The sequence below is a fragment of the Grammomys surdaster genome, unplaced genomic scaffold (genome assembly GCF_004785775.1).
Source record: "Grammomys surdaster isolate TR1022 unplaced genomic scaffold, NIH_TR_1.0 126163, whole genome shotgun sequence".
Taxonomy (NCBI): Eukaryota; Metazoa; Chordata; class Mammalia; order Rodentia; family Muridae; genus Grammomys; species Grammomys surdaster.
The window spans coordinates 9,191,697-9,214,280 of NW_021620970.1; the positions used below are offsets into that span (position 1 = coordinate 9,191,697).

General features: G+C 43.1%; 1 protein-coding gene across 1 annotated transcript in view; it reads left to right on the forward strand.

The window, feature by feature from the left end:
• The window catches only part of Npas3 (neuronal PAS domain protein 3), an 825,350-nt gene that overhangs the window by 777,952 nt on the left and 24,814 nt on the right, over nt 1–22,584 (forward strand). Inside the window, exon 8 of the mRNA XM_028757484.1 lies at nt 19,832–20,025. Coding sequence (XP_028613317.1) covers nt 19,832–20,025 — 194 coding nt within the window. The remainder of the gene's footprint in view (nt 1–19,831; nt 20,026–22,584) is intronic.

The window sequence follows — 22,584 nt, forward strand, 5'->3', positions numbered from 1 at the left end:
AAATAGGAATGGAGCATGGCAGGAGACACAAGTAGACAATAAATAGGAACACTAAGCTGGAGGGATGTCTGAACTGTATTTTAGGTGTGCAATCACAGCCCGGCACTTCATCTCTTAGCCTCCGGTTTCTTATTTCTGGAATGGAGACACTAATATCTGTTCCCCCTGTCTCTGAGGCAGTAGTGAGGATCGGAAGAAATGAAATTAAGAACTTGTGAATTCTCCTGCAATAGAATCAGAGTACCTCAGCAGTCAGCCTCCCTCCTGTAGTCTTGAGCTGGTGAGGTAGGCAGAGAAATCAGACACACTCTGTGCCTCAACCAAGGGAAACAGTCAGAGGCACAAGGACAAAGCAGTCCTTGAGAGAGGGGGACTGGCACTGATTAGGTGAAAGAGGAGGATGGTAGGATGAGATGGGAAAGGTAGCTTTGGGCTTGAGTGTACCAAGGGGAAAGGACACTTAATTCATGACTTGTTTCTTAATGAATACAAGTTATTCAGTTATATCCAGTGAAAAGGAATAAAAAAGGCGCCCTGGCTGGAAAGGTGGTATGAACAAGGGGAAGGAGGCAGAGTACAGCAGGTGAGGCCAGGCAGATGCAGGAGGAAAGCCATGGCTGATGAACAGGCTCTGAGGTTTGAGACTCAGTCATCACAAGTCTTCCCACGATAAGCTAGGTGATCTGAATTACATTCCAGAAGTGACCAGGATTTTTGTCACAGTGAGATTATCGATAGCACTTTATACCACATGGTGCTGTACTGTTAATGAAGTATTAAATTTCCTTGCTTCTCTTGGTTCTTCCAGGGATTTTAAGGGATAGGGATGAAAAGATGACACACAGGAAACTAAGGCTCGGAAAAGTCACATGATTGCACTCAGTGCTACCAAGAAATCATATAACTCCTGTTGGTTTGGTTTTTTTGTTTTGTTTTTAAATGCTTTAAAAAGATAAGTCTATCTAGTAGCAAGACTATCCTGGTGAAAATAAGGATCTGGAAATGAAGATAACTCTGTGGAGAATGTGCACTCAAGCTACACAAGGCCCTGGGCTCAACCCCAGCACCAGAGAAAAGAAAATAGGATTGTGGGAAATCCATCAAGAGGTCTAGATTTGAAATTTCAATAGTCTGTGTTAAATTGAGGTTACTGAGAATGGATGTAATGTCAAACGTGTTTGTTTGTTTGTTTGTTTGTGTGTTTGTTTGTTTTAAAAAGCCATTGACTGGATTTTTTATTCTTGTATGGGTAAAATTATGGAATTTATAGATTTGGCCTTTTTATAGTATCTGAAAGTTCCTGCCTATTCCGTACAAACAGGGTTCTTTATTTAATTTTATCACTTTCTTAAGTTGAATGACCCAATTCCTCTACCCTCTCTTGAAGACCTGATGGTCTGTCTTCTACCTGCCCTGCTCAGTCGGCTAGGCTTCCTGTGAGACTCACTGAATTCCCAATTCCTTTTTAGTTTTTTTTTTTTTCATTTCATGCAATTTTCATTTCCAGCTTCTTTAGATTTTGTTTACTATTTCTATCTCTTTATTTAATTCAATTTTTACATCCTGACTTGCCCTCATTATCTTTCAGCCATATGATAGCTATATTTTTAATTGTCAGCTTGAAACTACCTAGACTAAACTTGTGGGGAAAGTCTCAATGAGGTGCTGTCTACATCAGGTTAGCCTGTAGACGTGTCTGTGAGGAATTGTCTTCATTGCTCCGATTGCTGTGGGGAAAACCAACTTGAAGGTGGGTGGCACTATTCCATGGTCTAGGGCCCCAAGGGTTTATAAGGAGAGAGGAATCTAGCTGAGAACTAAGCATACATTCCATTTCTTCTTCGTGCCTGACTGTGGACGTGATAGCATCAGATGTCTCAAGCTCCTGCCACTGTGACTTGGCCACAGTGATGAACTATAGCCTGGAATTGTGGCTAGGGCAAGCTCTTTCCCCCTCAGTTGCTTGTTGTCAAGAGTGTTTTATCACTAGGGAAGAACTCGTGCAGAGGGGGTGTTTCGGTCGTGCAAGCTACAGCAGGATAATAACTACGAGCCTCTCAACCTCCTGGAAGAAAGTGGAAGGAAGCGGTCGGCGTGTTAGGCTGTAAAGGTTATTTGTTGCTGGAAACAGAACTTAATGCTTACCTTTGAAGATAAGAATGCTGAGAGAAGTGCAGAAGGTGGAAGGCAGGCTGCCGAGGCTTCAGAGTGAAATAAGGACTCTATCAGGACTGAGAGAGGAGCCATTCGTGTGATACTCTACTCAAGGATCTGGCTTCGTTCTGTCCATGTCCTGAAAACTAAGTGAGGTTGAGCCGAGAGGTGATGGATTAGGGTTGGAGAGACGGCTCAGACGTTAAAGGCTAGGCTCACAACCCAAAATATAAGAGAGATGATGGACTGGTTTGTTTGCCAGAGGGTATTTCAGATTGGGAAAATATTCAGGCTGAGGCTAAGAAAGCAGGGACTATATAAGAGATCAACACCACTGAAGTAGAGTCTTCTGGACTGCCCCTGAACTAGTATAAGCATGTCCTAACGAGATGTTCTCACACCTTACAGGCTACATCTTATGAAGATCCTAAACTAAGGGGGTTCCCTGCCCCTCAAAAGCAACTGTATAGGAGTGTTTCCTCAGACTCAGATACAGCTGTGGTCCAAGAGGGTTTTCCGCATCTTAAGCAGGCAGCAAAATTTGGCAGTATAAGCACCATCGACGTGGTATTGGATTCCAAGAAAATGATGAAAGAAGGCTACTATGGAGAGCCTGAGGCCAGGGACCACGTGTAGGTCCGAGTCCCTGCAGAGGAGGCCTTGACAAGCCCATTGTATGTAGCTATGAAGGTGAAGCCTCAATTGCCTTGGAGATCCAAGGATATGAGGGATGCCATAGGACATCTGCCAAGGAGAACTGCAAGTCTGGTGGATTGGAGCTTGTCTAAGTCAATGAAAGAAGTTTTGTGTGCCATAGGTAGCAGGCAGCGGGTAGGGTGTGAATACTTCAGCCCTTTAAAACACAAATGATATTATGAGTCCTAGGTGCTAGGCAAGAAGCTGTATGATTAGGTTATTCCCTGATTTTTTTTTTTTGTTTGATTGTTTTTTTGAAATAATGTTTTCTCTGTATCAATATGTTGGAATTGATTTCGGGAAGAAGCTTATATTTTATATTTATTTTTTATTTTTAATATAAAGTTAATTTTAAACATATTGATATTTTATATTTCTATATTTTATGGGAGCTTATAGTTAAGAGAATTTTAACTTGGAAGATTTTAAAGACTGAGGGGACCTTTTAAAGTTAGACTGTAGTTTATAAGACTTTGGGGACAAGAGATAGAAGGTTTGGCCTTAACATGATGCGTTTGTGTGTCAAGTTGAGAAGGAGTAGAAGTCTGTTGGGTAGTTTTAATTGTCAACTTGACATAAGCTAGAATCACCTGGGAAGGAAGTCTTGCCTAGATCAGGTTGATCTGGTGATATGCCTATAAGGAATTTTTTCTTAATTTGCTTAATTGAGGGAAGACCCACCTTAAATATGAGTGGCACATTCCCTAGATTGATTGGGTCTGGACTCTTCAAGTATAGAGAACAGGCCGAGCACAAAAAGCATGCCTGCATGCATTAATTCATTCCCTGTGTCCTTGACTGAGGATGTAACTAGCTGCTTGAACTTCCTGCCTTGGCTATAACGGTTTGTAGTCGCTTTTGTGGGGTATTTTATCACGAGGTTCAAGCCTGCATATTTGGAGACTACTGCTACCCATGTTCATTCTTTACCCTCGCAGGGCAGGCTCTCGGCCGTTCCTTTCACTTACCTTTCCATTCTATCCCTCACTGCTCTTGATCACAGATGCACTGTGGGATCCTCAGTAACTGTGGTGACTTTAACACCCAGCATGGTACGAGAGAGAGAGAGAGAGAGAGAGAGAGAGAGAGAGAGAGAGAGAGAGACTAGTTGGTGGGATTCATATAAGCCTTCCGAGTTGTCTTTCTAAATCTGGGGGTCAAATCATATAACCCTTGCTTCAGAATTCCACAGGTGTTCCCTTTTTGTCTCAAAAACAAACGTTCCAATGACTTTGTGCAGCATGTACCACGCTATGACCAAGCCAGCACCATGTTCCCCAGCACTGCCCAGCTGTGCCCCTCTGCTGTCTCGATTCCTGAGTTCTGAGTACAAAATGCACTTTACTGTCTCTACCTGCTTAGAAGTTCTCCCACCTAAATGCCCGTGAGTCCTAGGTACCCATAAAACTCCCACACCAGTGCTGCTCCTTACCAAAGGTTCCCCCCCCCACTGCTCCTGGGCACTTTGTTTCTTCCTTCATCCTATGCTTGGCATCCTCCTGTGCCAGAGGCCTCACTCAGAGTTTGGCTGGCATGTCCGTCTACCTGAAAAGTCTGCTACAACAGGGCCCAGCCGAGTGTCAGCCCCTGGTAAGGGGTCAAATAAAGAACAGAGGCAGAAGAGCTCTTTAAGGAAAAGGTAATGGGTTTAATTTCAGATTCTCTTTGTAAATTGACCCCTTTGCTGCGGTTTCTCTTTGAGAAAAGTAAGAATCATTTAAGCATGTTTTTAAACGACTGCCTCCCTCCCCTGCCTATTAAGATGTGGGGTGAGTGCACTTTAAAATCCAGGATTCCTCTTATTCCTTACTCAGCAGAAAAGCTCAGGCAAACAAAAGGAAGAAACTGACATATTTTGGATTGACAGGTGTCAAGGGACACTACCATCTAATTTCCTTGTTGATTAATTTGAAGGTAATTTCCTGGTAACCCCGGCTTCCAAAAACGTCTTTTAAGTGGCATGTTGGTAAAAGAAAATTAATTTCTCTGCATTAAACTTGCCAGCTTTCGAATTAATTGCATGAGCATAACAATCAATTAATAAATGTTAAGCAAACAAGGTAAAATCGGTCAATTAAAAATGACAAAATCGCTTCCAAGGGTAGATAAAGCCTAAGATTGTCACGATGCTTACCTCCAAGTTGAGATCGCCCACCTCGGCGCGGTTCGCCTCCCACTTTTCAGCACAGCATTCAAATTGCTGAGGCTTTATTATAATTTCTTATCAATAAATTACCACCTACGCCATCATCACTGCCATGGCAGCATTAAAGAAACCAAACACAAGTAACAGTCCCCCAGCAGCCTGAGAGAAGGTCCCTGCTGTGGGCAGGTTCACTCTGCACATGCGTTTCTAAAGAGGAACCTTTGCCAGATATACCAGCACTCTCAAGATTAGCCAGCATGTCCTGCCCGGAAGTTCTGTCTATTGTCTTCCTCAGATAACTTTCAGAACCTCAGCATAAATAAGAAATGGCAAGACCTAAGGAAACAATTGGCCTTCTGAGGCCATTCAAATCAAACCTCCTTAAACAGGATACTAGCCGTACTACTGTATCTGGGGTTGACCAGAGCCTGTTTGCATAGGTTGACTCCCAGTTTTTAGATATTGAAATCTGTTCATAAACATGAGAAGGTGGTGGTCTTAGAAAATACATTTCTGTCTGACTGGTAAAAAAAAAAAAAAAAATGGGGCAGGGTGATACACAGGGATACCCTTACTGGGGTCCATTGTTAGGCTTGCCTGACTTGCTGGACTTGTCTTCAGTCTGACTCACAAGTATGTATTATTGGAAACTGCCTCCCTTGTCCTCTCAGACACAGACTGAAAAAAAAATTCAGGCCTTGTACTGTATATATAACATTAATTCTTCTATTTTCCCGGGGGTATTTATCATAATGAGTATGTATACAATTTCTGGAATGTCTCCATTTTAGCATTAGAGATGATCTCGAAACAAAGCTAAGAAGAAAATGTTGATGGTGAAATAGTACATTTAAATGCCCACGCCCAACAGGGTCGTTTTCATTTGAATGTTGACAGTTTCTCAAATGTAATATAATAGAAATCCCCAAGACATTTTACCCTCCACCAGTCCTTTCCACCTCTGGAAGTAGCACCACCCTCCAACCTGAGGCTCTGGACAAAGGTATGGGCCTGTGACTTGGCACAGCTCTGCTCCAGATCCCTTAGAATACAACAAGAACTCAAACACTGGTCAAGTTGTCAACTCTGCCTTCAGAGTTTGCCCAGAGCCCAGTGAGGAGTCATTACCTCCTCCTGGACTACCATCATCTCCCCTGTCTAGACCTCTTCAGGAGTATTCTACCTGACCTCCACAGAGAAACCATGGGAGCTAGCCAGAAACATTCAGCAGATCTCATCACTCCTCCCTGTCAGCCCTGCGTGCCACTGTATCCCAAGAGCCTAGGCCAGTGTTGAGCAGTTGATCAATCTTGGTGTTCGTGTTGAATGAATGAATGAAAGTATGTAACTCAAGTGGGGTACACAAAATTATGAACACCTGGACACCTGAAATGAATGAATGAATGAATGAATGAATGAATGAATGAATGAATGAATGAAAGTATGTAACTCAAGTGGGGTACACAAAATTATGAACACCTGGACACCTGAAAAGCATTATCTGACCACACTAGAAGCCAGGAAAGAGTAGGACATCTCCCCTCAAATCTAAGCACTTCACAGACCTGCCAGTCACCCACTCAGCTCATCTCCCCTACAGAACTGTTAATGAAAAAGAAGGCATTGCAAAGGAGTGAGGTTTACTGCCTCTTAGAATCTCTCTTACGGGGAACATGCCTGCCTAGACCAAAGCAGATCTAAGACTGTAGATGCTGATACCCCCTGCCCTTTTGCTCAGCCATTATGAGCTCTAATAATCAAGAGGATAATTATGATTTTAGCTAAAATTCCAAGGAAATAGCAAAATTTTGACACTATCGCAAATGTATACCCAAAGAAGCGTGATTTGAACTATTATAGATTTGGGAGAGCCATTGAAGAACTGCAGGAGAGCAGCATATTCCACCCAGATCTGGGCAAAGAGCATGAATATCCCATGTTTTTGTTTTATTTAGTCTTTCCTGGCTCTGAAGAGAATCACCTAAGGTAACTGGAGGGCTTCTAGGGACTACATCAAATAGAACCCTACAAAGAGATTTTAGTTTCCCCTCCCATACCATGTATACAGACTACATTACAGAGGAATACTTGCTCTGCAGTGTTGTGCAAGTTTACAAGATTGATTTGTTTGGCCACTGACACTTGTGATCTGACCCAACCTTTCCAGCAACTTCCATCCTTCAAAGGCTGAAAGTCATCACTTCGTTCACTGTGCCTTTATCCGGGGTTTCTGCAGAACTGCACTTCACTCAAAGGGCTGATCTGGGCTGAGTGTGAGCCCTCACGGCTGCACAGCCTGCATATGAACACTGTTGCTGATTGCTTCATTAGAACCCTCTGCGCTTCAAGGGCCATATGCTTTCAAGTTTCTCTAAATGGTATTAGGGAAAAATATCCTCAAGGCATTATTTTTAAAGGGGACTTCAAACGTTCCCCAAGAAAAAAAAAAAAGAGGATAGCACGTTTGAACTCCAGGGGGATGCAGGAGAAATCTCACTTAGCAAGACTGTGAAAATGGAGCCATCTCTTCAGTTTCGGGGGGAGAGAGTGCTGGTCACAATCAGGGATAAATTTGAAAAGTGGGTGGAGAAAGAAGCAGAAAATCTCCAAATCCTTGAATCTTTACCATAAAATAGCAAAGCAGTTCATGACTTGAGGAAGGAAGTTAAAAAAAAAAAGTTTTCATGTTCTATATGATTCAGTAGGGAAATCTGAGCTCTCCCCTCATGCCTTCAGTGTGCTCGAACCTATAAATTCTTCCCCCTTCATTCCACACAGGAGAGAGATATAACAGAATCCCCGTTCCCTGCACTTGGGTTACATGGATTCATGCTGACTCTTTATAAAGAGTGGAAAACCCAGGCCACAGGAAGATGCAAGCCTTTGATGATACCCTAAAGAAGTTCTTTCCCAGAGGTCAAATTCTCCAAGTTCAAACTCTCCTCTCTTAAATAGGTCCCAACATGATTTCTTTAGCTGCAGTGATGTCTGGTTAAGAAATGGAAGAAGGCATTATCATTGTGGTATTATATATCAGAAAGACTCCTGGGGACCAATGCTTCCCCCTGTCCCGTTGATAATTCTAATTTCTTATATATACTCTATATTCACTCAGAGGACAACCCCTTGTATTCTAAACCACAAGCACTAAGAACTGCTCCCTCTGTATGTAGGTTTGTATTACATAGAGATGCTTTCCATTCTCCCTGGTTGTTCCCACACTTGAGTTCCTGGTGTCAGTTTGTATTTGGCATCTTGAGCATATTAAAGTTTCCCTAGTGCGTATGTTATTGCCAAGAGCACACTTGCAGCAGTCTGCACTGGAACAGTCTTTGTGCCAATTACTTCAAAAAGTATTCCTGAAAATAAAAGAAGAAAGGGGACTTTTTTGTTGTTGTTGTTATAGAGTGTGGTTTCAATTTTAATTTCTAGAATCGATCTTTCCCAAAATGATGACTCCTTTCAGCTCTGGGCTGTGCATCTCTGCGCCTCAAGCCTTGTTTTAAGCCTTTCTATAAAATGGAGATCCTGATAAAGACATAGAAATAGCAACGGAAATCAGCAAGACGGGGGAAAGTGCTGTCGCTGCTGACACTACACCCTCATCTATTTAAACAGCTTCAGAAAAGAAACTGCTAGAAGCTGGTTAAGGAGTTTCCAAATGTGTGACTGTAAATGACTATCTCTAATCATGGCTGAATAAACCAAACGCAGCAAATGAGCTGGCGGCTCTCGCAGAAGGCCTGCGAGTGTTGGAATTGCATCTGCTGAATGGATAATGACCCATGGCAGTGCATGGGTCTTTGGAAAGTTAAAAGTCCTAAGTTTGATCAATTCGTTTATATATGTACATAGACAGAGAGGCAGACAGAGATGCGCATATGTACACACACACACGAATGTACATATTTAGGGAAAGAAAAAGAGGAAAATGTCCTCTGACATTTCATTCATAGTAGGGAAAGCATTGGGCAAATAATCACTGGGTTTGATCATCAAGGAGTGTTATATCTAAATTCATGGAATACTGAGGTTTACTGGAGTTTAAAAACTGATCTACCTGTTTGCTTTAAACAACTTTGACTATCAAGCAGTTTTAATAATATAGATTATTAATGTTTTTCACTTAAGAGGAAAATTAAAAACTACCTCAGGAGACTGCCCTCCACTGATGATCAGCCTGGCTATCAGGTCTGTGTGGCTAACTCTTTTCGTTCTGTGACTTCTCTAACTGAGGAAGAGAAGAGTTGGCTCCAGTCAATACCTAAATCACCTCTCACCATTTTCCTTTCTGGTCAAAACACATGTATTATTATCTTATAGTCCTTTATGATGAAGGAGGGGCAGAACAGGTGCCCTTTTTGAGGCTACCCTTCATGTTCCCTCTTGGCTGGGACTGCTGTCTTCACGTAGGCAGCACTTAGTTCATGGCTCACGGCTAGCTTTGAACATTTGTTGGATTTTTTATAGTTTAGAGCATCCATATAAAATTCTGCCAGCCAACTTAAGAGAAAAATAAGAGACTTAGAACATGACTAGTTGTTGAACTCAGGAAATGTGTGTCGAATGTACCAAGGAAATTAAGCAAAAGCCAGACACATACCCTTGCCTTTATTTCTAGCCAAACACAGAATTTGTTAGATCTTTCCCAGTAAGATATGAGCCTATGGGTTCCAAAGACAGTGAATCACATATCATAGCATTTCTCTCTGAGAAGTGGGGCAGGAGGAGGAAATGAGAAGCCAGTTTTTATCCCCTGCCTGGCATGAGACTTGTTCCAAATCTTCTTTGTTTCCTGACATGGTTGGAAGATACAATCGAAGTCTGTTATGTTGAGAAGAACTGCCTCTCCGCCCTGTCAGTGGCACTAAGCCACAAGCGGTTCTGAGGGGCGAGGAAGGGTGACACCCATCCTCCACATCAAGTGACAGGGGATGAGAAACTTGCCCTCTCCTACAGCACAATGGTGCTCTGTCCTTCTCTAGGAGACTTTAATAAAGTAACTGAATCAGGTGAAATTTGATCAGCTGGGTACAGCTCAGTCTTCTTGCTTTGCCACATAACAATTTATAGAGGTGTTTCTACCACGGTCCTGTTTTATTAAATGATATTTGAAGTGTTCCACTCTCAGAGAAAATGTGGTTTATATCCTTGGCATACATTTACATAATCTCGTTAAGGAGATCTGGCAGCTTAGTTAAACTATCCCAATAAAAAAAAAAAAATCTTATCTTTGGTAGAAGAAAGACTATTTTCTCCGGAGGAAACAAGAAGCAGATATGGGGTCTGGGTGCATTTTGAGACCTTTGGCTGGAATCGTGGTTCTGTTTTCCATGTTACATATTTGAACTTTGTTGTAAGAGATAGATGAGTAGTAGCTTAGGTTTGGAAGACACAGTCATGTAAGGGGAGGATGCTCTATCTAATGTATATTAAATGTGGGTTTTAAAGGTGAATTTTTACTTGTTGCCTTAGAAAATATTTCTATTAAAAAAAAATAAAATAAAACAAGGGTGATGAATTACCAGCAATCTCTCAGCTCCCCCACTGGAGCCATCAAATTAAGGGTTAACCTCCCAGGATCCCCTGAATTAATCAGGAGCTGAGCCAGCGGCAGGATGGGGAGGGGGAGGGGATTGGCAGAGCTCAGCCTCCCCCAGGAGGCTCCCAGCACAACAGAGCAGCCCACTGTGGTGAAGCCACTGAGAAGGCAGACCCTTTCACAAAGAAAAGAGCAAGCACCGGAAGCATGTCTCTAGCCCAGCTCAGGCCTCCTGCCTATCAGGTGCCAATCCTCTGTTGTCTAGGAACCAAAAAGCACCAGGTCTGACTATTTTTCAGTACAGAGTTCATTGTAAATACATGCTTTTCTCCTTCGGAAGGCAGGCTATGATGTGCCCCTGGGTGGCCTTCTTTTAGGATCCATGGGCTCATCCAGCTCTCTGTGGAGAGAAGCTGTAGCTGTGTGAACAGTAAGGCCTGCCTACCATGGCCATCCCAAGCAGTAGGGAAAGCCAATGCCCAGGACCTCCTGAGAGACAAAGGATCTAATGTTGTAGAGATGGGACCTGAGAAGCCACCTTCCTTACAAGCTTTCTTGCCTGCATACAGTTTTAAGAACCACTGATTCCAGAAGCTGTTTTGACTGGTTGGTTTAAACAATACCCTTGATATCACCATCAGCTACTTCATGGCTTCTAATCAAAGAATTCACTCGCTGTGCTTTTCCTATGCATTTGGCCTTTGGATCACATTGGGTATCTGTGTGCAGAGCAGTCTAAGAGGACTCCATCTGTGAGAGTACCAATGCCTACGTTCCCACAAGTCTCTGTCTGAATGGCTTGTCACTACTCTAGAGCTCTCCCATGTTCTGCAGACTCATTCATAGCATCACACACAGCACTCATCAGGGAAGGCTACACACTGGAACATCATGACTTTCTTCACTTTAGGACAAGCAAGCAATGTCAACTTGCCTAGTTTTATTATGACGGTAGCTTGAGGTGTCCTGTAGCCTTCCAGCTGTGTTTGCGTCCTGCTCCCCTTCACTGGCTCACAGTAATGAGATAAGCAGCATACAGTATGTTCCTGTGATGTCAAACTTTATCCTTACTCACCTGTATCCAAATCTGAAAAGATGTAGAGTCCTGAAAACTAATACTCCCCACATAATTATAGCCCTTCCACTTGGCAAGACTGATTTCTGTCAGCATTCATCTCTCTTACAGCACTTTCCCTCGTGCCCAGATTTATTCTCTTCCCCACTAACGTTGAGCCCAGCTGAAGCTCTGCCTACAATCTGTACCCAGTATCAATAATACCCAATATTATAAGGAAGACTCTCAGCATCCATGAGTTTACAGACACCCTTCATGCCTACCCAGTGACATCCCAGGACCACCTCTACTCATGCACATCTCCTCTTGGCCCTGGAAGAGATCTGCCTTGTCTGCCCTCCTAGCCCATAGTTCATTTCCTCTGAATCATCTCTGCACAGTCTTGCCACCTCCTTGAGAAGGCAATCTTCTACTTTTTTAGTCCTGCTGTAACTCACATCAAATCTACAGTTCTAGTTTGAAAGTCTGCTTCTAGAACTAAAACCTGAGATCTTGCAAGGAAGAGGGGGAAATGGCATCCTATATCCTGCCTCCCAAGAGTCTAAAGGTACCAAGCTCTCTTCTCCACACTGTTTGCTTCTTCTATGAAGGGACCTGGTTTCACCTAGGGCTCAGAGGGAAAGTTGTTGGTTGGCTGTTTTTCAGGCATTGTACAATGACCTCGGTGGTAGAAGTTAGAGATACAGAAGATCTTCTCAAGTAGTCTCCAACCTATGAATATACCCTAAATACTCAAAAGAACATTCCAGAAGAATTTGCATGCAATAATGTCTACAAGATCAACATTATTATGCCGACATAAATTAAGTGGTTGTGCTCTGGGCTAGTTATTTTGATTCCAAAGACACGGCTAAGCTTTTATCTTTCCCAAGTTTGGGGCCACCTCAAAGCCCTCCTCATTTAAATAACCAGCTGACAATCCATCTAAGCTACTGGTGTGATATAATCTATATTCTAAACCAGACTTCTACACAGGAAAGAGAAGAAACCAGAGTGACAAAGAAGCTTAATTTTTATGATAAATTTAGGCTCCCTTAAAGGACAAGTAAAAATATCTCTTAAGATGTTCTAAACCCAGAGACCTGTAGCCTTCTGTGCCTAGAGCCATGTCTGTCCGCTGCCCACTCTCATGCTATGCTGTGCTTCACATCATGTGGCACAGAACACCAGCACTTCCATTTGATAACGTAAACGTTTCCTAATATCCGAAGCAAGATTTCTTTCTAAACGAAAGGAGCCTAGCTTCCAGATGTGGTTTCCATGTGGACCTTCTTCCCTTGAGTACTGACAGGAAAGGTTTTATCAGGGTCTCGCAACAGGCTTGTTTATAATGAGACACTATTGAGAAATGTGTGTGTATCACTATGGAGCATACAGTAGGGAATGGACTGGCAGCCTGTCCAGGCAATGTGGCTTGTCAGCACTCTAGAGCTCTCCCGTGTTCTGCAGATTCATTTACAACATCACAGCACTCATCAGGGAAGGCTCCATACTGGACCACCATGACTTTTTTTTCACTTTGGGACAAGCAAGCAATGTCGACTTGCCTGGCTTTATTACGATGGTAGGAAATCCCTGGCCTCCAGGCGGACTACATGAGGAGTTGAGGAAACGTATGGGCTTCACCTTTCTGTGCATCTCCTGATAATGAGAGCAGTGAGAGGAAGTATATGAGGTTCAAACTTATGTAAACTTGAGCTTGGGGCAAAGAATCTCATAGTACCAAGAGTTCTTCTGAAGAATACTGGTAGATTAAAGACCAGAATGGGATGATCCTTTAGAGTGTAGATGCAGTTTTAACTCAGATATGATACATAGAAATCACTATTGATGGGCCGGAGAGATAGCTCAGAGGTTAAGAGCACTGACTGCTCTTCCAGAGGTCTTGAGTTCAATTCCCAGCATCCACATGGTGGCTCACAACCTTCTGTAATGGGATCCGATGCCCTCTTCTGGTGTGTCTGAAGACAGCACCAGTGTACTCACATACATAAAATAAATTCTAAAAATTCCTTTTAATGATTTGAAACTACGTTTATCAGTTCACAGCTGTCCTCTGTAAACCCACAACCTCTAGTGGGCAGATGGGACAGCAGCACCAAGCACACCGCACTGGGTATCCAGTTATAGAATCCTCTAGAGATCATCCACACAGACTTCTGTTCCACCATTTTCTGTCTGAAGAATTATTACTCTGGTCAAGATGGACAGCTTACCATGGTTATCAGAACTAGGACCAAATTCAAAGGATTTTTCCCAATTTTGTTATTCCTACCCCCAGAATGTCTCTTAAATTTGAAAGCAACCGTGTTATTTTTTTTAATATTTGTCATAATATTAGAATTGGAGCTGGCATATCTGTATTCATAACCATCCCCATTCATGTCCTTAACTTTACAAGGAGGCTGGAGCCACCCTTTGAAATACTGCATCTAGATCTGGAGATTCTATGACAAGCCTGACTTATTTTAGGATGTCACTATCAAAAAAGGGGTAGGCGGGGCTATGTAGAAGGTTTCAGAAACTTTTGTTTATGTGAGTGATGGTTGCCTGCATGTGTACCAGGTGCATACAGTGCCCACAGAGCCCAGAAGAGAGTGCTGGTTTCCCTGGAACTGGAATTAAAGACAGTTGTGAACTACTATGTATGTTTAGGGAATTGAATCCAGGTCCTCTGGAAGAGCAGCCAGTGCTCTTAACTGTTGAGCCATCTCTCCAGTTCCTCCTCCTCCTCCTTCTCCTCCTCCTCCTCCTCCTCATCTTCCTCCTCCTCTCCCTCCTTGTTTTCTTAAACAAAAGTACAACATTCTCCTCTTATCCAAGAGATACAGTCCAAGACCCCCAGTAGCTTTGAGTGTCTGCCCAGCATATACAGGGTTAATGCTGATCCATAACCACAAAACCAGGCAGATACACAAATCTTCTCCAGTGAACACCTGAAACCTCAACAGTACCAAACCTTTATGTGCTGTGATGTCCCTATGAGGGAGGTGAGTTTATATACCAGCATAAGATTTATAGGAACGTAAGTCATCATAAAATGGATAGTATAACAATATACTACCATAGAAACTATATGAATATTCTCTCTCCTCCCACTCACCCTCTCTCTCTCTCTCTCTCTCTCTCTTTCTCTCCCTCTCTCTCTTTCTCTCTCTCTCTCTCCCTCCCTCCCCCGCCCCACGTTTCTCATTGTATCTCTTGACCACAGTTAACTGCAACTGCATATGAAGAGAGGACAGCTCCAACTGTTACAGAGCGAGGGAGCCCTCTGCTTAGAAAAAGATGAAAACATACATTGCCTTAGGCTTCAGGTACCCAAAGGGACCAAAAAAAAAAAATGCCTTGGCATCTTCCTCTCGTCTATGTTTTCTCCATTGATAATTTCATTGGATTTGGATCCCTGGAGTTCCCTGGCCAGCTACCCTCGCTCAATGGCTGAGTCCCAGGTTCAGTGAAAGAGCCTATAATGAAAAAATAAGGTGGAGGGCAAAGAGAAAGGCACTCAGCACTCACCTCTTTTAGTGACAATTTGGGGACTTTGTTTTTTTTTTTTTTAAAACATACACACATACAGAAATATTATAAGAATGTGTTTTCATTTTATCCAGGTATAAGGATGTGGGGCTGCTTTGGACTGACCAAATAATTTGCCTCATGTTCTATAAGAAGCATGGTTTTGCCAGCTACAGATAATTTCCGCGATTGTGTGACGTTTGGAATTCTGGGAACTTTTCAGAGGGTATATAAATGATAGTGCCCTGAGAGGCTGGAGTTAGATAGTTGTTGGTCATTTAGGGAGGTTGGTTGTAGTTTGTTCTCTGTGATCAGAGAAGAAACAAAAGGAAAGAAATTAGATCCAGGGGTTTTCATAATTCTTCTTTCCCTTCTATCCTTGTTTCTCTCCTATCTAGTATTAGGGAGTAAAACTGGGGCAGAGGGCATAATGGAAGGGAAAAAGATGAACCCACAAGCACCCAAGATCTGCTACAATCTCTGGCCTCCAAACATAACATGTGCACATGCATGAATGTGTGCACACATGCTCACACACACACACACACACACACACGCATACACACAGAGTCATGACACAATCTCTTTCCCCAGCTTCTATTGTCATTTGGGGTCCATTTGCTGCCATGCCAACTGAAATGTCCCTGGAGCCCAGGGCTCTCCCCACAGGTTCTCTCTTCCTGTGCTTTGTCTTTGGCAGTCCTATCTCACTGCTCCATTATTGAACCTATGTCAACAATATGATATCAGTATCACATAGTCTTCCTAATTTAGTCAGCCAAAACTTTTCTTCCTACCCTGCACTCACAAAGAAATTCCTGTTGTTTTATGAATGCACTTCCTGAAGCAGACACAATATATATTTCTAATCCATCCTCTTAGTAGGGTGCAAGACCCATATGTAAACATTGATGCTAGGGCCCTGCCCCCTGGGTTACTTGATTATTTGGTCTTGGGAATAACTATGGAGACTTCCAGAGCTATTCTCCATAAGTCCAGTGTGTATCAAGAACCACTTGTGTGACTCCAAACGCATCTGCCAGATACTTTACTTGTTAGCATCCTCTCTGAAGCTTTAAACATAAAAGCTAGGGTCTCATCCTAGTCCTACCAATGAGAATCCCAGGGAGAAAGACTGGGAATCTACCAGGAAGTGTGTCACATAACTAGGATTGAGAGTCACTGTCTCCATCAGCCGATGTGTCATCTCCCTCTTATGAATACTACATAGATTTTGCATTGCCTCAGTCTAAACTTGCTGAGGATGAGGTCATACTGGAGTCCCTGGTGGTCTGTTCTCTGGCACCCAGCAAGCTCATACATACCTTTCCTCAAACTCACTGAAAAACCAAGGAGATCTTTGCTAAGGATAGCCAGCCCATTGTATTCATAGATCCCACACCCAAGGATTCAACCAATGACAGAGGGAAAATATGTGGGAAAAAAATCATCGCATCTGTGCTGAATATGCACATATGTTTTTCCTTGTCATTATTACTAAACACGACAATGTAACAACTTATTTATATAGCAGTTACCTTATATTAGAAGATAAAAGTAATCTAGGCTTAACTTAGCATATACAGAGGATATGCACAGGTTCTATGCAAATCTATATAAAGAACTTAAAAATGGGCCAATCATTGAAGCTTGCCTGTAACTCTAGCATCCAGAAGTCTAAAGAGGGAAAATAGTGAATGTGAGGTCAGCCTGGACTCTACCTCAAAAGGTGGGTTTCAGAATTATATGCTGATTTCAGTATTTTATGGAATCCTAGAACCAATCCCTCAGATATGGAGGGATGCATGTATCTGTCCTCTTGTGACAGGCTTTTAGTATTTTACTTAGTCACTGAGAAATAAGATGGTTCTTTCAATTCTCCTGGTATCAAGATTCAGAGCTAGGATTTGAACTGAGGTCCTCCTAACAATTCTTGTTCTTTTATCTCTTAAGCCTAAAGGCAACAATGAAAAAAAGAAAGAAAAAAACAAGCTCTCAACATATTTGTATGCATATTCCCAGGCATGTTCTGAATCTGAACATAACCCGTCACATGGAGGTAAAGGCATTACAAAATAGGTTTAGGGAAAATTTATTAGTTTAAACCTAAAATTTAATCATGGGATCCCAAAGAATACCTTTCAATCCCACCCTCTTTTCTCTTTTTTCTTCCTAGTTTGAACAGTAACCCAAAGAGTTTTCAACATCTGAACTTTGGCTTCTAAGTAAAATTGTTCTGAAGATTTATAGTTGACTTGACCTAGGGTAGCAAGCTGCCATCTGGCGTATAATTCTAATGCTTCATTCAGTAAGAGTATGAACATAAAAAAAAAAAAAACAGGTATAATTGCGTTCAAATGACACTTACACAATACCCAGAAACCTAGACCCTAGGCAACTTTCCATTTCTAAGTTAAGTGACAGGGCAGGCAATGGACTTCCCAGAATCTCTTTCCTCACCTACTGAAAAAATCTTATTTTCATCCAGATATGAAATGTTATAGTCTATCCAAAAATAAGACGTTTGGCCAACACTAGATATTTCATCTTTATCCTTGTTGCTTGGTATTAAAGATAAAGACAATATTTAAAACTCAGAGAATTGTTTACCAGTTATAAGGCAGCTATGCCAATGCCTTGGGTTTCTGGACATCACAGTGGGACAGTCACTGTTATTCCCATTTCACAGGGGGAAAAATGAGACACAAAGTGGCTGAACGCCTTGCCTCGGGGAAACAGAATTAGAAAATTGCAAGTCTAGACCTAACTGGACCCTGCTTTGTCTGTCTTCCAATATCACAATAGCCACAGTCAAGCTTGGAGCTCAGAGGACAGACACAGGAGCTCCTACTTTGTATCTGCCCAGATGCCTTGAAATTGCTTTAGAACGGAATGCCAAGCAGGGATGATTTGGTATATCATTTCTGGGTGTGTGTTTTTCTGAGCATTTGTAGATCTCTGAGTTTCTAAGAAGCTGAGTTTTCCTGATAAAAACAGGACAGATCGTGATAAATGAGCATCTGTGTAAGCCTAGCTGGGAGGAGAATGGGGACTGCAACATCCCTCCTGCGAAGTTAATCCTGTTTCTTTTAGCTATTTCTTTATTAGTTAATGAGGTCTTGCAGAAAAAAAAAAAAAGTATGTCTCTGATGGTGTTTTAGCACCCTCGCCTCCAGGAACAGTTTCAAATATTCATAAAGTGGCTCATCTGTCCAAAGCTTAAAGCAAAGGTGCATTAAGTATGAATTTACTCAACTTCAAATGTGGGTGGTCGAAAAGCCACTGCTGAAATAACCTAAATACTCCTGCTGGCTGCAGTTCCCCACTCCTCCTTGGCTCTGGGCGCGCATGTGAAGGGTGACGGGGAGACGTATTATTTACAACAGCCAGGACTCCGAAGGGCAGCCCCCGAAGCTTTGATCCCTCTTCCTGACTGACAGGAGTGTGCATTGCTTTTGGAAAACAGAATAACTTAAGAGAAGCAAAAATAAAATGGAAAAGGCATCGCTGGCCAAGCCCCTGGGAAGGAGAGCAGATTCCAGATGGTATTGCTCCAGGGAGGAGAGGTGAGGTGAGGGGGACCCTCTCCCACTTTGCTTCCTCACGGCAAGGGGGCAAACGTGGCATCCTGATAGGTGGAGTGATGACCGTTCATGATAGACCTGCAGAGCAAAGCAGATGTGCAAACTCAGCCACTAAACAGGCTGCTTGTAGACTGAACCACAGGAGTCACCTGCTGGGCCTTGTTGTTGTGATCCACACAGAACAACAGGGGCCTCAGAACAGAATGCAGCAAGAGTTTACTCACGCACACGCACACGCACACGCACTTACACGTATGTACATACAGGAACACTTTTCCAAGCCCTGATAAACACACCCATTTCTATCTTCTCAAAGCACAGCCATAGAAACCCGTTTATCGTTTTGTTTGTCTAATGCGTCATTTCTAGAAGCTGAGCCCGTGCTTCTCCTCTGATGATTTGGGATAGTATACTTTAGCTCATAGACCAAACAATTCAGACCAGTACTGCCTCTGGAGTCCCCAGGCAGGTACCTCTGAGATGCCACAAAAATTCTGTGCATCTTCCTGACTTTACCTGAGTGTGAGCTCAAGGAAAGCATCACAGACCAAATGACCAGGGTGCTGCAATCAATCACAGAACCCCTGGTAACCTAGTACTGCCCAATGAGAAATGTCTGTCATCAAAAGAACCCATTCATGTCATAGCCCTGAGTCTGTTATTCAGACTTTAGTAAAAATGACTGAATTTTCTGAATACAAGAAATCTCTGAGCCACGACTTCCAGAAAGCAGATGGCCGTGTAATCTCTTTCACTACAAAATCGGAGAGAGAAAGACATCTTTTACTAACAAGGCTAATAATTCAAACATTTCCTTCTGCAGCTAGCTCAGTGCTCAGCATCTTATTCATAGGATCTGATAATGAATTTCCTATAAATGGAGAAGAGGGGGCAGTCCTTAAAAAAAACAAACAGACGATAATAACACTGCCTGAAAAAGTCTCTTAGAATATGTTCTCTGTGCTTCACCATGAGTACATGGAGGTGCTCTGACAGCCGTTATGACTGTAAAAGATACAACCTAGTATTAGTTGTTCCCAATGAGGTTTCCTCAGAAGAAATAACCTTTACTTCTGGCATGTACATTTGACTGCTGCACATAATTTTTTTTTTTCCAGGTGATTCACATAACAGGCCGGCTTCGCCTCAGAGTGTCGCTGTCCCACGGGAGGACTGTCCCCAGCCAAATCATGGGTCTCGTGGTCGTGGCTCATGCCTTGCCTCCCCCTACGATCAATGAAGTCAGGATTGACTGCCATATGTTCGTCACCCGAGTAAACATGGACCTCAATATCATTTACTGTGAAAATAGGTACTTTGTTTTCATGTTCATTTGCCCGCTTGCACACTGCCCATTGGTGAAGGTTTGGTTTTGGCTGCCTGAAAGATTTTACTTCCCCAGTGAGACTCATTATAAATCCTGATCTTGTTTTTAATGGCTGCTTGGACTGACACCAAACATGCTTTTTATTTAAAATGTACATTGCTTCCCTGATTTACATTTGGGACAACAATTGAATGAATTGGGATACCCAGACATCCATCCGCTATAAAGAAAGCCCATTTTGGCTGAGGACCCAAGTTACAGAGCAGGGATGGGGTATTATTGGCAAAACGATGCAGTGAAAGGCATCTCCTGTGCCTCTGGGTGACCTGCTTCCCACTAATTCAAGGGCCTGGCATCCAGTCGGGCAGTGTCCTCACAGACATTTAGCGTAGAACAAATGAGAATCTGAGGCCCCCAGAGGAAATCTGCCGCTGCAAAAGGAATTTGCAACACTATTAAATAAAACTTTGTCATCCTGAGGATTTTTCTTCTATAAATTAAAAAAAAAAAAAAAGGATGACTCATCCTAGAAGTAAGTTGGCAGTTCGTCCCCGAGACTGAGCTTTTTACAAAAGGGACATTTTAGCCTGTGGTTTGAAAGTTCACTTTTTCCATTAAGCACAAAGCAAGGGACAGAGATCGAAGATGGTGCACCTTACAGACCTTTCACCTGGAAGTCACCAGCCCGTCTGACTGATGTGAAGAGGGAATTGGGATACAGAAAGGGGGGGGGGGGGCTGCCTCTCTATCAGTCTTGGGAACACAGCGTGGCAAAGCTGTCCATCTCCTGGTGCTGCAAGGAGCATTATTGAGACAGTAGAGGGAGGAAGCTTTCCAGCCATAGATTGTCAGGTTTGAAGGCAATATATGTCCCCTGAGCCCTGTGAATGCCTTCACAGGGAAAACCAGAGAGCAGAATGGTCAAGTGGCTTGGGTAATTAACCTCTGCGGAACCTAGCCAAGAGGAAGGCCAAAAGTGCCTGCATCCACCCAGTCCACTGGGAAGTGCCACTGAAGCAGAGGTCATTTTGGGAATGGTCCTATTTCCAGCCAGGCACTGGCTGGGAAGAAAGAATGTATCTGCGCTCTGGGGCTCAGTAGTGCAAACAGTATCATGTATCTGTCTCGATTATCCGGTAATTACATCTAAGTCTGCTCAAGCTTTGTTGGCATTTATAAAGTCTTCATCACTGTGACTGTACACTTGGGTGTGTCGTGTCGACGGTGCTCTGGAGAGGACATAGGAGGTCGGGAAGGACAAGTTAGCCAGAAGGATTGGCAGGAGAGGCTGTCCGCTAACAGCAGCCTCTTACTTTGGCCACATGTATCTAGTAATCACCCTGCAGTCTCAGGTCAGCCTGTTTCATAGGTAAGCACTTGTTCCTGCTCCTGTCAGCCCGGGCAAGTTTGATCTGAAGAGGGAGGAGTCACAGCCCCTGACTTAGCAATATCCTGTGAGGTCTCCGGTTGTTGTTTAGTGGTCAGGGTGAACCGGTAAGAAAACAGTCAGAATAACCTCCCAGAGGAACTTTCCTTGTATATACACAACGGAAGAACACAATTAGCATTTACAAACCTACTTAGTCTCTTAAGTAGGCTGTGGGACAGTGAAGGACCCCTATGGAGAGACAGAAAGGAGAGCGATGCCAGGAGAGTGATGCCAGAAGATCACACCTCAGGCTCGGTTCAGTTCCACCATCACCACACCTTCCAAAAACCGGATGCCAAATTTCCAATGGCTGTCCTTTCTCAAAATGCCGCTAATTTTCACTGCTGTGATCAAGTGACTAATTTTTTTTAAAATGAGTTTTTAATGTCCCGTTCTAACAATTGAGGTTCTTTTCTGTGACCTGCTCTTAGGTTTTTTCTCCCCCCCACCCTACCCCCCAAAAAAACTCCATCCACAATGCATCATTCTTTCCCAAGTGAAGATGACAGCAATCTGAAAATGTCCTTCATTAAAGGTAATAGCATGCTTGGTTTACAGAAAAGCTGCCCTGTGTCAAGCTCTGGACACTGCTAATGTCATTCCACCCATGACCCTCTTCACCAAACCCTGAGGTTATTTACAGGTGAGGGAGCTGCAGAACAAGAAGGAGAGCTACTCTTCTGGCCTGCCACTCCTAGTTCCTACAGGTTTATTAAGAACATCTTTCCTGCTGAAGTGGTCACATTCGCCACGGCAGGCCATGGTTCTCTGAAAGGGCTTGATCTGGATTTTTTTTGTTTTTTTGAAGGTGTTCATTCAAATAAAAGAGAATGCCATCCCCCAAAGGACAACCAGGTTTTTTCCTATGGTCTATTATTTAATTAGGGAATTGTTAACTGGAAACTAAGCTTGCTCCTTGGCAATTCTTCTGCAGTCTTCAGCATGGCCCAGGGCAAAGCTAACATCGAATGCTTTCAGGAGCTGGCAGATTTCACAGACACCAAGGAGGGTCTTTTAATGCCATCTAGTTGCTTCTCCTCCCTCTCCTCCCTCTCCTCCCTCTCCTCCTTCTCCTCCTTCTCCTCCTCCTCCTCCTCCTCCTCCTCCTCCTCCTT